We start from the raw sequence: 16,671 nt of genomic DNA on the forward strand, positions 1-16,671 counted from the left end.
GATTCTCGTGGTCTTCCTCTCCATGTAACGCAAATGCGGGTTAGCTCCACGAAGGCAAATTTCTCCCATTTCTCGATATAGGAGTTCCCTTGTCTTCTGGATTGGGTTCAAAATTACAAGGCTACGGAATTAGGTCGGCTGTTCAACGACGGTTATAAAATTAAATATGGGGCTAAAAGTCTTTTTGTCAAAGGATTTTGATCGACATTAAATGTTAAATATTTAGGAAATTCTCTGAAATTAAAAATATTTTTATTGGAAAGTATCAAAAAGTTAGTAAAGAGAGTTATAATTATAATTATTAAAAACTCTGCATTATTCTTTAAATTACGATATTATAATTAAAATTTGGTTTTTGCCGAAATCATCGTAAATATAATAGTAGAAAAGAAAAAGCTACTTTTAATTACTGATTTATTTTAGTATTTATCTTGAATGTATTCATGAATATAAAGTTTTTTTTATTTATTTCGAATCCTCTGTTGCTCAACTTGAAAGTATAATGAAAGAAAAAGTGTCTAGTGAATGAATGCAGAAACGTGTATGAATTGTTATCACACAGACGTCAAGTCGTTTAAAAAGAGTTGGTATGTGGAATTTTTTTTTTTCTTATTTCCCCCATTTTTTTTAATGTTGAATATAATATAACAACCGAAGGAGATTTCTCGCGCTTTTCGAGTTATGCAAAAGAGCTGGAAACCTTGGCCCTCCTATTATCCCTAACTAAGGTGGTCTATGAGTTTTCAAACGAAGTTATTAAAAAAATGAAAAACAGTGGGAGGTTAAAATTGTTTAACGCTCGTCACCTACTTTGTTTTTATTATTAGCGGTTCCCTTTCATATTTCACTCCCCCAGTTATAAAAAGAGTTCCTCGAAAGACCTCGATGTCTTCTTTTCGAGCCCTCGAGGAAAGGTTAAATGTTGGATGCTTTTTTTAATTCTGCCATAACTTGAGAAAAAAAATTAGTAAAATTTTTAATTAAAAAAATAATCGTTGATGTTGATTGATTTTGCGCCTTTTTGAAATAATGCGCCCATGGCATTCGCCATACTTGCCATACCCTAGATACGCCACTGGTGACAACTACAATCCCCGAGGCTCCAAGTGGATTTTAAACTTGCAATATTTTTGAAAAAGAATCATGTTCAGGTATAAAAGAATACGTAAAAGTTGCCAGGACTTGACAATATTTCTGCAACATATCATAGTACATAAATCTTCTGTGTTGTATCTTCGGATATCATAATTTGTTACATATTGTTGTAGCAAAAAGTGTTTAGGTAGCAGGCATGCATTTGTTTGCAAGAAACGAGCGAAATTTTCAACGATTAATACACGTGGTCAGAAATACAATTCTTGCAGAAAACGAAGAATACTTTAAGATATGTGTGTTAGCAAGGCAGCAGTTCATCACGGGACACACTTCCAGGGGATACCTAAATAGGCCTATGCGGTGAAATTTAGGGTTTTTTTTATTCCTGGAGAATATAGATAGCAGCACTTTTTTAAGAATTTTTACTCATTGAATGTTTTTTGTTTTATTTTTCAAAATTTTCAAAAGGGATCAGCACTTGATTTTTTAATTTTTTTAATAATTAATTGATTTTTTTAATGATTTGGCAATTTATATCTCATTTTTATTTATTTTTCTTAAGTGTGGGAGTTTTATTATTAAGTCTTACTCTGAGTATTTTTAAATTGTGTTTGTTTGTCATTAATTTTTCTAATTGCTTTATCATATTTGTTTATCCATAATGGTTCCCAGGGCACAGTCAGTTTTTGTTATTACCACTGACGACAGAAAGGCTCTTGTGTGTTGCCAGGCAGCGTGTTCCCTGATGAAGTGCTTTCTTGCTAACACACATATCTTAAAATATTCTTCGCTTTTTGCTAGAATTGTATTTCTGACTTTCTGAATTAAAATAAGACAAATTTGGTTTTAGCGTTTTTCCATTTTGATTTATTATTTTAAATGTTATTTACTTATTTTGTCTTTTACTGAATTTGTGGGAATTAATTTCATTCTTTGATTAGATAAAAAAAAACACGTGGTATAATTTATAACTCAGAATTGTATAATACATGTAATATTGTATGCATAATCCAATGATTTAAAAGCGCAATTTTAAGCTGTACCACCTTAAAATTGCGCTTCTTTAATTCATTAAAATCAAAGATATGTTTTTAAAATCAACTACAATTAAATTAAGTTTGGTAAAATTAAATGTTTAAAAACATTTAAGTAATTTCCATGTATGAAGAAGAAATACAAGGAAATGAAAAGAATTTAATTAGTTAACATACTCTATGATCTTAGTATTTGTTTTATTAAAGCATGTTATGAGTATTCCTTCTAATATAAAATTTTCATTTAGATGAAGGCTCTAGTAATCGGTGATTCAATGATAAAATATTTGAAACCCCATCTCCCTGATGTAATATTGGGTCACAATGTGCAACTTGAAAGCTTTCCTGGATTTCAAATTAAAGGTTTAATGGAGAAAATCAAGGAATTCAGTGGATTTGGTGTTATTGTACTACATATTGGTAAGTACCTTGTCTAATATCACATAAATTTGTTATGATTCCTCTTAAACTTGCAATGATTTCTGCTTTATGTCTCATTATAAAAGTTAGTTCCTATTTAAAATATGAAAGTTGAACCTCTTTATTATTTATTTTTTATCTATTTGTTGATAAAAAAATTCCAATTACCTTTCAAAGGAACTGAGTGGTTGTGCTAAAAAAAGAGGTTTTTCTATGAATAAAAAATATATAATTTTTCAGTTGTTATATCTTAAATAAATTATGAGAGGTTCCTGAAAATTTATGTTTTTTTCTGTTACGCTTTTCAAATTGAAATAGAATAGCTGAATTTGTAAAGAAATGAATATGCTTCCCTAAAAATCTTTTCAATATTTATATTTCTTTTTAGCTTTTATTTCAACGGAAACCGTTTTTCTCCTTATTTGTTTAATTCTCAGCTTCTTGCATATACACCAAAAAATTCAAGAATGTGCATTCAACTGCCAAACACAAATTTTGATTTGTAATTGTTAATGAATCAAAAAAATTTCATTCCTCTTATTTCATGTTTTAAAAATAAGGTATACTTTAATTTGTTAAAACACTCAAAATTGTCTTTAGATATTTTTTTATAATGCTGGAGTTCTTTACTGCTATATTTATAAAGATCTATTATTAAGAGTTTCATAGTCTAATAAAGATTTGAAACCGCTGTAGTAGAAGCAGTTTTTCATTATCGTTTTAAGTATTTTGTCTATATATAAGGCTAATAAGTTTAATTTCAGGTTCTAATGATTGCTTTGTGGATGCTAAGACCAATATTACAGAGTATGAAAAATTGCTCCAGGAAATTTTGTTAAAAAATCCTGGTTGTGAAATTTTCATCACAAGGATTTTGACTAGATTACCTAGTCAGTACCTCGATGTGAAACAGAGACTTTCAGAGTGCATTAGACTAAGGCAGTGGAACAAGAATGTTAAGGCATTGAATGAAATGCTGGACATTCTTTCAACAAATAGCCCTAATCTACACTTTTGTTCCTCTCCAAAAATAAATTGGAATAGGTATTTAGCATTGGATGGAGTACACTTCAGTAGGTTTGGAAATGATGCTTTTGGACAATACTTAACGTTTATCCTTTCTGACTACTTTGCCTGGGTTACGAAATCCAAAACAGGTATGATGATTTTAGTTAAAATTTGTTTTCTGAAATATGTGTTGTGCTTTTCTGAGTATTTTTAATATTTAAGCAAAACTGTTTGTGTGTTAATCATTTGTTATTAATCATTGTCATAGAGGCCTGTTAACACAGTCCAAGTTCTTGAATCCGAGAAATTGGAGGAATTTCTCTGTCCAAGAAATTGGATGATTTGTCGACACTATCCAAGTTCCTGAATGCCGCTGATTGGTCCGAAAGAAAACTTGCGCAAACGCATTGTTCATATTCAGCATTATAAAATAATACTTACACAAGTTTAAAATTACTAAATAAATTCAAATAAAACTATAATAGCACAAATAAACAGCATCAGATTATTTTATTTGGACTAAAATATATGAAAACAGACAGCAAAATGACATAATCTGATGCCTGCTCGTTGACGTCACAATTGGTTAAGGGAGAAAAAACTTGGTTGGAAAGTACAACACGCTCTACTATCGTTCAAGAATTTTGACCAAGTACTTGGATGATCGCATACACAATCCAAGCTCAAAGCAAAACAAGTTTCAATATCAAACAATCTTCGTCCACGAACTTGGATCGTCTAAACAGGCCTTAAGTCTGGTGTGTTAATCATTTGAGATTGTTGGGTATAGTTCATATCAAATAAATTTTTCATGTTAAGTATAAATTTTTCCCTTTCTTTCACGAATTTTTGTTAAGTGACTAACAATTTAAATAGTGGTTTGGCAAATTACTTTCTATTATTAGTATACATTTATTCTTAAAATTTCACATTCTGCATGTCATTGAATGTTTTAGATCATTCAAAAGAACGTTTTTTATTTTGCTAGAATCTTTAGTTTACAAATGTCACATTTTCTTTGAACTCGAAATTATAAGACTACAAAGACTGTTTTGGTGATTGTGCTATATCTGAAAAAATCAATGGTGATTAGTTTGCTTTCTTTTTGCATTGTTAGCCTTGATTTGCCTGTCATTGTTGAGATCACAAACAAGTTTTGTTCAGATCTTTGTGTTGTGGTTTGTCTAGTTTTGTATCTGAAGCTACATTCAGAGCCGTTTTTAAGGATGGGCCCGAACCCGGGGCTCCTAGTTCCGATGGGGCCCCTGAAAAGTCAAAATTCTCATTAACATTTTTTAAAAAAAAATTATCTTAACAAATCTGCTTAAAAAAAGGTTAGCAAATGAATGTTTGAGCTGAAATATTAAAAGAAAAAATTGGTTCACCTATGAATCTCATCGATCATGTCATGTTGCAGATGATGGAATCATATGTTTTTGTAGAACAAGAACAGAAAAGGTAATAAGAACAGAAAGAACTGCATGCGCTTATACAGTTTTAGGAAAGAGGAGTTATTAATGCCAGTCAACAACAATGGAACAATGCTATATGTTTATTATTCCTTGAAATTTGTTACTATGCTCCTTACAATTTTATGTTGCTTAGTCCGTTTTCTGTATTCCGAATAAGAACAACATTGACACTTAGTTTGGTTATGTGCTCACGTGAGTGTGAGAATCAAAGGGTATCAGTTTTATTTCGACTTCAACTTAAAAGTTCTATTTGTGAGTATAAATTTATGAAGCATATTTATTTACTATTGTTGAAACTTATTTACTATTGTTGAACTATTGATGAACTAAAGTGGCATAAAATATGATTGTCAAACTACTAAAATACGCTTCCTCGTAGAGAGTAGTATAGAATTTTTTTTCTTAAATTGGTGTCTATTTTTAATGGTTTTTTTTTATTCCTTTATTTCTTTATTCCTTTTTTAGTTTGGTAAAAGCTATTATGTCAGGCAAAAGCTTAAAAGTGTTTTTAGAATTGAGTTAATCTCAAATCTCTTATTTGTCAAAATTATTATTTTGCTCTGTTAAATTTAGTTTTAATATTGTAATTATAATTTCAGGGTGCAGAGGAAATGTTTAATAGCGGCAAAGTCTCCGGTCAACTTGCTTGTTGCGTCTGAAGTAAGGAAAGATTAATAACTATGGGCAAAAGATATTAATATAGTGGGCTGCTCCACCTGCTCGCTGACGCTCGCCAACCCCCGAAAATTGCTACGCAATCTTACATGGTTTGCTTCGCAAACCAAGCTCTCTTCGCTCACTACTAACTTAGGTACATTGCAAATGCACAAAATTCTAAGAATTCAAAACAATCATTCAAATTCATATAACAACTTTTTTTTAAAAAAAAATTACATCTTTTTAGTAAATACTAAGTCATTAAAATGAATTTGAATTGAAATAAATGACATGTAATTCGTTAAACCTATTAGAAATGTGCTATAGTATAAAATCTTAAAGCGTAAGAACGCGACTGAGACTCATTTTTCATTGAATAACTAATAACAATAATAAACCAAATAAATTCGTGATATAAATCAAAGCTCGTCAAATAAATTCGTAAGATATAAATTCGTGAAAAAAAGCGCTTTCGACAAAATACTAAAATAGAGATCTATCGACAAAGACTACTCACTTCTGCCTAGCTTAATAGTATGAGATTGCCGCAGCTGATGCTCTCTGGTTATTTCAGTTTCCGTTTTTAAAAGAGTTATATGTTGAGCCACCTCAGCTAGATTTGGCATGTGACATTTTTATCGGTAATCATTGGTCGATTTTCTAGCGTTGCCATTCGGGGAGTTGTAATGAGGCTTTTATTTTGTCGCTGTGTAAGAGAAATAGTAACCTAAACAAAACAGAGCAAACGTTGCCACCGGCGGAAAAGAAATGCAGCCAAAATTTAGGAGCCACGTAAGAGAATTATATATATTAGATGTTGATGAAATTTGAACTCTGGTTGTTCGAAGGTGCATTTTTATATAATATGTAGTTATTTCTTTTTAGATTCGCTGAGGTGAGCCTCAGGATCCAAATTTACAAACATTTATTTAGCCTAGTGATGAAAGCTGTGGCAGTCTGTCATAATTAGACATCTTGTCTGTCCCAAGTGATGAAAGTTGGTTCGATCAGCTATAAATTCAAGTCCATTTAATTTTTGACAGAGACATGTAATAAGCTTCTGTGATGCCTTTTGAAGGGAAAAAGTAGTGTTAGAATGTATTTGTATGTCATCTTTGAGTGTATATAATAAAATTGTTGTGTTTGGTTTTTATTCAACAATTACTGTGTTTATATACGTGTTTTTTTAATAAATTTTCAATTCTCACATTGCAGAGTTAATGTATTTTTTAATAATAAATCATATAAGCAGCACCCACTATTTTTTGCGAGTTGTATAATTTTTACAAAAAAAAGTGTTTTTTTTCAAAGAAATAAGTTTAGTTAAGATTCCATCTCATCAAAGTTTTATGCGTCATTTCACAAAGTGCTAATTGTAAAAACTATTATCATCAATAAATTATGTAGTTGGAATTTGAAACATCAAATTGATACTTAACTTCATAGAGTTTTATATAACGTTTCAAAAAGATGCCACATTACCATTACGGTTTTACTTTCACTACGTGCGAAAAACTTCAGTCGTAATGACACCGACTTGCAGAACGTTGTTATATTTATGAAAAATTATTTAAATCCATGCTGAAAAATTATAACTAGCACTAATGTCCAACTTCATACGTCAATAGTGAGATAAACCACTTGACTAAAGTAAACCTGAACGAGGTAAAGTAAACCTGAACCTAAAGTGAACCTTGCTTCCTTCTAATTTTAGGCTAATATCTACATCACTATCTCTTTTTTGGAGATTTTCCTCTTGGCTACAGTTGGTTGCAATTATGAGCGTCACAACCGGGGGGTCTGAAATATCCGGACCTGTATAAATAATAATATATGTTTCTTACATAAAAAATTTACAATATAAAAATATTTTTAATATAAAAATATTTATTACGTAAGTAAAGTAAAAATATTTATAAAAAGAAAATACATTCCGAGGAAGAAAAAAAAAACGAATTGCCTTTAAAAATGACAAAATAAGCGTTTACAAAAAATATATATCTATATACATAATTGTTACTGCCACTTTAAAATTTCTCTCAAATGAACATTAAACGAAATCAGATTCATCAAAATATAAGGGGCAACCGCAATGTGAAAAAAATAATTTAGTCCGGAAAGCAGACGGGAGTTTGGACCTCTTAATATTAATTTTATTTTTTGAGTATTTTACCATATCTTGAAGTCAATCAAAAATTCTGTACTTACAATTATCAAGTTCCTTTATGCAAAGAAAAGTCCACATACAAAATAATTTTTAATAATTATTTGTTGCATTTTATTATTTTATTTGATGACAATCGAAAATTTTTGAAATGTACGATCTACATTTTTTTTTTTTACCCAATCTTAAGTAATTATGAAATACAAAATTTTAAGAAATCGGTCGAATAGTTTACAAAAATTACAATTTTAAACATCAGACAAATTTTTTCTCAAAAATACAACACACTGGTCTACACATAAGGCGGTTTGCCTTCTTTAAATATACAGGAGGAGGACTATTTAAGGGATCATTTCTTCTCCTTTTTTTTCTTTGAGTGTCAGATATAGTTTGTAGCATCTTTCAAGAGCATAGCTTGAGTATTATATATGACTAAATGTCAGACTTCATTTACTTTTATATTTAGTTTGGAACTGTTTCATCCAGATGTAAAAGTAATATTTCATAATTTTGAAAATATGTTTCAAAAGTAATAAATACGGAACAAGATATATCAAAATGTTTGAAAAAAAAAGTAATTAAGAAAAAGCCAAACAGAAAAGCGGGTTGTTATTGGCTGCTGGATTGGCTAATAACGAGCCAAAACTGCTGAGAACCGGCTCAAATTTTTTTACGAAAGTTCAATGTTTTTCAATTAATATAAAAAAAAAAAAAAAACTCGAAGAGAATTCTCTTTCACAATCTAGGAAACTAAAAGGAGAAAAAAAAACTCCTGAAACATTCTATATATTATGTTAATAAAATTTATTGTTTTTTAAGGAAGAAGCATCAATAAATTTTATCCTGGGATTCATAAAATCTGTATTCCAGCCTTGTATCTCTACATGCGGGATACTACTTGAAAGAACTAATAGTCAATTTTATAGTCTCCCTCTTTAAAAGTGTCTTTAAATATGAAAACAACATACACTATTGCTTATATTTTTGGTCCGAGAGATAACTTAACGAAAAAAGGTGATTATTTAAATAATTTTCGCATATTTCGTGCATCCACATATTGCTTTTGATCTCACCACAGTGCATTGAGGATAAAAACAGTTTTGTAACAGAAAAAGTTTTGAAAACATTAGTAGGGATGGGCAAATTATTAATGGTAGAAAACAAACTACTATTTATTTATATAAAAACTCGTTCCTCACACCTGCTTTTTTAAAACGGATTCAGTAAAATTTAATCTGGTTTTAAATGTTGCACGGAATTGGAGTGACAATTTTTTATTTTATTTAAGTAGTATTAATTCCTTGCTATTGTACTTGATATGGCATTTATTAAAGTAACTTCAATTTTTTTTGTGTTTTAACTCTCAATAACAAAAGTGGGCATTTTGTGACCCCTAATGTAAACACCTTTTTAAGTTCGTTTTTGACAAAGATTTTTGAAATATATCAAAGGCAGTGATGACGGTACACCATCACACCTGTACAAACAAAATAAAAAAATTAAGTAACTGATATTTTATGACACTGCATTCCGGGATAGTAAAATATGAAGATGTTAATGAATTATAAACCGAAAAAAAATGTTCATTCAAGTTTAATCATCCTCACCTACTACCAAGAGTTGTTTCTAAACATCGGTATTATAAGGTCACCCTTTTTTTTTTCAGTACAATTTTTTTTAAATATTTTTTATGTGGCAAAGTAACTTTCCCGCTTTAACTAATGTTTTTGTGTTTTTCCACTTATTTGCAAATTAAACTAATCTTAAAATAAAGAGCTTGGTTAATCATCAATGACTTTTATGTTTCATGAATTATTATAACCTGATAACTTTCATGAAATGACAAGTAAAAAATAAGTATTTCAAATATATGAGTGTGTTGTGGAAAAATAAAAATTGTTTGAATAAAAATCGTTCTATTCCTTTAATCAAAAAAAAAAAAAAAATGGAATGCAAAGAGAGTAAATGCTTTAAAAAAACATTTGAACAGAAATTCATTTATTGCTTTCGACCAAAATAAAATAGAGATTAAGAAAAAATCTCGAAAATGGTTAAGTGAGAAACATAATCTAAAAATCTTATTTAAATTAATAGAAATCCATTTTTTTTCAAAGAGTTATATTATATTCGTATTTATTTTGTTAAACTTATAATTTGTGTTCTGCCTCTTTCAAAAAGTAGCAAGATTTAAATATCTTTATCAGACAATATAACTTTCAGGTACACGTTCAAGCCTCGCATTCATACTTTTGAGTTGTTTGTTGTTAAACAGAAACAAAAGGTTGTCTGATTGCTCAAAAAAACAAAGTTTGCGTGACTTTTAATCTAGTTGTTTTACTAGATTAAAAGTCACGCATGTATAAATAATTCAAAAAAATTATTTTAACGATATTTGCAAATATAGTTTGAAATTTCAGTTTCACATTGTGATTTTGAATAACGCAAGCCATCTATTTTTAATTTATTTTTCCTAAAACTAATTTTCAAAAATAAGTTTGATATGCTTGTTAAAAATAAATTGACGTTTTCAACATACATATGAAACAAAAAGGTTAATTTTACTTTTTTTTAAGAAAGCTATTGCTTTTGTTATATTTTTTTTAAATGTTGTTAATAACTGCTGATAAAATACCATAGTACAGAGATGAATCCTCAATGGGGAAAAAATGAAATATTCGCGATATTTAAATTTTTTTCTTTAAGATATTTCAAGTAAATTTTCCATTTTTTTCTCTTATTCTGACTGAATTATTTTCTAATAATTCAGTCAGTAATTAAGATTTTCCAAACTTTGTGTTAAGTAGATATCTGTACCCATCAAATTTTTTCTGAACAAATGTTTTTAACCCTCAAAAATGTCGGTTAAAAATGTTCTTATTCCATTCCAATTCTTATTCCATTTGGAAATCACTTGTTTTAAAAACAACGAAGTTATAGGAGACCTTGGAACTTGAAATATGCATTACAAATACTCATAAATCCCTTTTCATTTTGTCTCAGAATATTTTTGAAAGAAAAAGATCTGTATTATTTAGAATCTACAAAAAATTCTATAAAAATATCTATAAAAATATATAAATATATATATACTTATAATTTTTCCACGCTTTGACCGCGTGAACATCTTCGTCGGTGATTGTCTTGTCTCGTCTCTGACAATCTTAAAATAAGTTAAAACAAGAAGGAAGTGTTTAAATTGTCTTTGACAATTTTAAAAAATGTTGCAATAAGTAGGAAATTTAATGACTATTAAAATTATTAATTAACAAAGGAAAGCAAACTAAATATTAACTTTCAAACGGAAATAAAAGCTAATCATTAAAGTAAGCTATGCAATAAATAGTTATAAAAACAAATTAACAAAGGATAACTAACAAAAAATAAGCTAACAATTAATAATAAGAAAAAACACTAGTTAACAAGAAATCACAAAAAAATAAAAATTAATGTAAAAAAACTAACAGTTAATAGCTATAGAAAACAAGCGAATAATTAATAACTAGCAAAAAAATAAATAACTGTTACTAACTATAAAAAATTAGACGAAAGAAGTAATTAATCCCTTAATAAACGTGCTTTTGTAGTACATATTATTTTATTTCACATTCAAAATTATTATCGTGAACTATTCAAATGAGTGTATTATAGGTAAGTAAACAACTTTTAATCTAATGTTTTCATTGTGTGCCGTCAAATTTCGAAATCGTTAAAAGTGTGCCACCAAAAAAATTGAGAATCACTGATCTGGCAAATGGATTGTCCGTCGCTAAGACCCAACTTCTAACTTAAGACTTTTCTTATAATAAAGTAAAATAACCGAATTATTTTAAAGCCCGATAGAAATAGAGCATTTATGCGTGTAGGTGTGTGTGCATATCTTTTTTATGCGTAGGTGCAGGTGAAATTGCGTAGGTTCCTGGACAAAGAAAATTGAAAAAATTTCCCAACATTGCTTAAACTGATTTGTGCACGTTTTTCCATTGAAATTTAATCTTCCTCCAAGCAAAAGATATGTATGTTATTTTCGAGATTAGAGGAAAAAGGGACCGTTCTATTGTTCTAATAATAAGTATTATCTGATTATACGAGATAAAATTGCTGTCTAATATAAATTAAAGTTACCGAGTTTTACATTTTTCCAATTTTAGTAGAAGTAGATTAAAATCTAAATTTTTTCTGCTATTGTTTCAATATGGACCAAAATTTCTTTTTTAAAAAAAAGCTAAATATGAATCAAAATTTCAACATAAACCAAAATTATGGAGAAAAAAAAATCCTAATCTATCCTTTTGTTTTTTCTATCTGTGTAATAGAAAAAAATATTGAATATCTTAACAGCAGAATTTAAAAAGCTTTAAAATCATATTTCACTTTATATTCCAATACATCTATGTTAATCTATGTAAGGAAAAAAAATGGTATTTGCTCTATCCATCTATTTCTGTTCTACACTTGCTAATTGACGATAAAACTTCATGATAATCTTTTCGCTAAACAATCATTTTTCGACACTGCATTTTATCAATTTAGTATCTAAAGTAAAATACCTATATAACCTAGACAAAGTTCATGATGTGATATAGTCATTTCTGGCTTCTGCACCAAAATCTATTAACGAAGTAATTTATGAAATTTTATTTATAAAAATATTTAATATTGATGAAAAAGAAATGTGAAATATCTTAAAAGCAAAACTATGAAAACTAAGCTGTATTTCATATTTGCCCTCTTATAGTCATTTGTTTAAATTATTTTTAAAAAGTAAATACAAAACTCATTTTATTACAGTAAATATTTAGCAGTTTTTTCAACATGTTTCATATTACCTCAATTATTAAGAATAATCTTAACACAGGGTTATCCATAATAACCGCCTTAAACATATGTTTTTCAGGTAAGATTAGAAAAATAGAGAACTTAACCATACAATTAAACGAAACAAAATATTATTCGATTCATAATATCGAGACAATTGGCATGTCTAAACCCAGCAGAAGGAATAAATAAAAATAAGGGGCTAACGAAAATCTTAAATTGGAAGGAAACCAATAACATCAGCACCCCAACACTAAGATAAACGAAAGCAAAGACAACGAAGATATATCCATAGATTAAGATTTTTAAAAAAAGAGAGAAAGATGGTCAGTTTATATAAAATATAAACATTTTACCATAATGAACCATAAACCATTTTAACATAAACCAGTTTATCATAATTTATCGTAACAAACGGGAAATCCAAAGCAAAGAACAAAATGGTTTGGAACAGCAACGTTCAACAAACAACTCTGGTCTGTAGCACCATGAAAAATCCTTGTTAAAAGACAAAATACATTAAGGTCACAAATTGATATGTAAACAAAAGGGAAAAAACGTTATCAAAAATGTAGCAAACTGCTTCTGCTGAAGAGTGTGGGATATAAAAAATTAAAATTGTTATTTTGTCTCACTGGTGATTGTAAAGATTTCGATGTTTTTTTTTTTTATCCGTCTTTAAAATAAGTTTTTATATGTGAATATTTTTTACTTCACTTTTTATGAGGATTCTAAGAATATATATCGAAGGCGTGCGTTACGGAACACCTAGTATATCCACTTATATTCTCGCCGAAAAAAAATTTTTTAAAAACGATGAATTATCAATAACTTCTCAAATATTATATTTCCCACTTTTTACAGTTTTCTAGCAACGCGAAAGAGACAACATCCATCATTTAAAAAGTAAACACTTCTAGTATATGTTTTTAATAATTTTTCTCTGTTGCGAACAAACAGTACCAAAAATTGAAGGGAAAAAAAAGAAAGAAAAAAAAAACAAATGGCGAGAATATAATAATGATCTTTGACCAGCAATCGAAGCTATAAAAATGTTTTTTTTCCCTCCCTCATATCTTAACTAGTACTGTTAAAAGGGAAGTAACAGTGAACTATGACCAATATGAACGTTTTTCCAGATAAAGCTCCGCTTTATCTACTAATATTAATACTTCTTCACTTTACTATCTATTTTACTATCTAAGATCAAAAATTTAAGTTTTTGTTGGTTGTCAATAATAATTCTTAACTACTAGCATAACTAAGTCTAACTCAAGCTTTAAGCCTTTAGATAAAACACAATGTTTTCAATCTTATTTTATAAATGACTTAATTTAAATGGATAATTCTCTATTAAAGATTTTATTAGTATTTAACATTTTTAACAATATCTAAAAGCAATGATAAGTCGAAAAACAGTGGTTTCGATGGAAATTGAATCGTTGAATGCAGAAAAACCTTCAGCCCTGCTAGCTACTCTTGGAGAAATCTAAATTAAAAATATTTTTTCTTTTCCTTTCAGTGTTGTTCAATCAGAAAAACGTATGTTTATGGTCTAGTTGCAGTGATTCTATTAACTTAATTAAAAATATATGATACTGTTGCATTCATTGGCGTAGCATCGAGGGGCACGGGGGGTATGTGCCCACCACATGTATTGCCTAAATGCCAATTTTTCCGGTGTAGATAGCAAAATTTAAAAAAAAAAAAAATTTTAATAGCTGAGCAAAAATTAAGATTATTACATCCACTATCCTATGCAGAAAATCCTCAGCGGCCGTGTCATATGATTATGCAGCATGTAAAAGATCCCTGAAGTGCCTTATTGGCTCTTGGCATTTCCGGCAAAATTAAAATTCCTAGTGCACTTTAGTATCCAAATAGAGTCTCGGTGCTGCCTTCTAGTGTGGCAGAAACTAGACGTCCAAATTAACATGGCCAACCCTATCTCACCCATTGTGGTGGTCCTGAAAGAGTGGATACCACTTCTGGAGAACCGCACTAGGTCTGCTCATCGGGAAGACTGATTATGCAGCTCATTGGAAATAAACATCCACTATCCTATTTCTTTTTTTTTCAATTCGAATCTTCTACCGCCTATTATTATTAATTTGTTGTACTTTAGTTTATTTAAATGTGTTCTTCTAAGATAAAAAGTCCCCTTTAAAAAGAGGGAGAGAGATTTTAAATTATTGACCTAATATACATATATTATAATCGTCTGCTTCAAGATGTTATTTGGATATTTTTTTCCTCATGAGTGCTAGTAAGAGCAGCTGTTTAAAAAAACAGGTGAAGTGAATATCGGTCTATTTTTTTTTAAAAAAAAGGTAAAAAGGATCGTTGATTACTAATTAAAACTTCGGTAATGCACCCATTTTCTGGAATGTACTCGTCCATAAGTTTGGTCTTTCAAAACAAGATCGTTTGCTTCATTTGAAATTTGAATTTTAATACTCGTAAGAAAAAAAAAGTTCTTTTAATAAATTGCTGTTCTGAGTTAGCACCAATACATAACTCAGAAACTTTATTTCTGAGTATTATTTTTTGTATATATGAATTAACAATAAATGATACTGCTATAATGATACTCTATAAATGATACTCTATCTATTTTAACATTTACCTATACTTCGCCTTTTGTATACATAAATAACTAGAAGATTGGCTAACCTATTCTGGAATCAGTTAAGGAAGTTTCATGAATATATTTCGCTAACAAGAACAGCAGACAAATATTAAGCTTATTTTATTTGTAACGTTTTAAAACAAAGAAATAAAAAGTTCTGGAAAAAATATAAATATTCAAACGCAAAAATAAAAACATGGCTGTTTATGTCCTTGTTCTTTCTGAACAGCGAAAAATAGCTGGAAGAGTGCTTCAGGACGGTGGGCAAAACCTTTATTATATTCAATTACTACAAATATTTTAGATTTTTTTTCAGCTTATAGGAGACATACTTCTAGAATTTATAAAAAAATTTTATTTAATATTGAAAAGAGTTTCTTAGAAAAAATCTAAGGCTGCTAAAATTACTACTATAATTTTAGAACTTTTTTAATATTAAATAAAAATATTGTATTTAATGTTAAAAAAGTTTTCAAAAAATATTTAAATCCAATAAAATTGCTCTAGTTTTTATTGAAAATAACCTTTTTTTCCAAATTTACGCTGCTTCTATCATTTTTTATTTTAATTTTCACTTTCTATAAAGATTTTTAAGACTAAAATCATATTTTCATGTTCACAAAAGTTTATAAGTCTTTTAAAAGATTTGCATGAAATCAAGTTACCAAATGTAATTTTTGGCTCATCACTCATGTAATTAAATATAGCGAGATATACTCATTACATCTAACGTAGTGCATTCGTATCATAAATTTCAGGTAGTTTTATAGAATGTGAATGCTTACGACATGTAAGAACTTTTGCGAAACGTGAAGTAAAAACAAAAACAGAACACCCTGAATAACTTTTGCTCAAATGGTCGGATTTTCACGTACTAGGACTAAATTTTAGTGGTTTGAATCCTTACCTTAAATTTGCAAATTAATAGGGCAGACTATAATCTAGGTTACGAAATCAGTCACAAGAACGTAATTTCCCCGAATGATTCACACTCTGATTACTGACCCTCAAAATATTATCGAAAAATATAGCCCCAATAGTAAGGTCAGTAGAACGGCCGAAAATTAAAACTTCTTAATGTTAATTTTAAATCTTGCTTATTTCGCCATTTGCCGCGAATTTTTTAAGTGATCGAAAACTTTTTTGCACGCAATTATAAAATTTGTTTATCCAAAGATAATCCCAAGTAAAGATAGTTTTTAATAAATATTTAGTGGAGTCGTGGTGGCTCAAGAGATAGATAGAGCGTCCGCCTTTCAATGAGATGAACTGGGTTCGAATTCCAGCAATGGCAGGTCAATACGAATCCCACCCCCAGGTTCGCACCGACCGCGGTGCTGACATGAATATCCTCACTTGTCAACGGATAATGGGTTA

At 29.1% G+C, this 16,671-nt stretch overlaps 1 protein-coding gene across 2 annotated transcripts in view; it reads left to right on the top strand.

Annotated features, from left to right (window-relative positions):
• Nucleotides 1–6,895, top strand: part of LOC107447682 (uncharacterized) — a 10,441-nt gene extending 3,546 nt beyond the window's left edge. Inside the window, exons 2-5 of one of the 2 annotated variants that reach the window (XM_016062652.3) lie at nt 2,378–2,549; nt 3,314–3,706; nt 5,629–5,689; nt 6,572–6,895. In XM_016062652.3, coding sequence (XP_015918138.2) covers nt 2,378–2,549; nt 3,314–3,706; nt 5,629–5,648 — 585 coding nt within the window. In that variant the 3' untranslated portion in view covers nt 5,649–5,689; nt 6,572–6,895. The remainder of the gene's footprint in view (nt 1–2,377; nt 2,550–3,313; nt 3,707–5,628; nt 5,690–6,571) is intronic. The other variant, XM_016062655.3, reaches the window with a different exon arrangement.
• Nucleotides 6,896–16,671: the final 9,776 nt, after the last annotated feature.

This window comes from Parasteatoda tepidariorum, chromosome 3 (assembly GCF_043381705.1).
Source record: "Parasteatoda tepidariorum isolate YZ-2023 chromosome 3, CAS_Ptep_4.0, whole genome shotgun sequence".
NCBI lineage: Eukaryota > Metazoa > Arthropoda > Arachnida > Araneae > Theridiidae > Parasteatoda > Parasteatoda tepidariorum.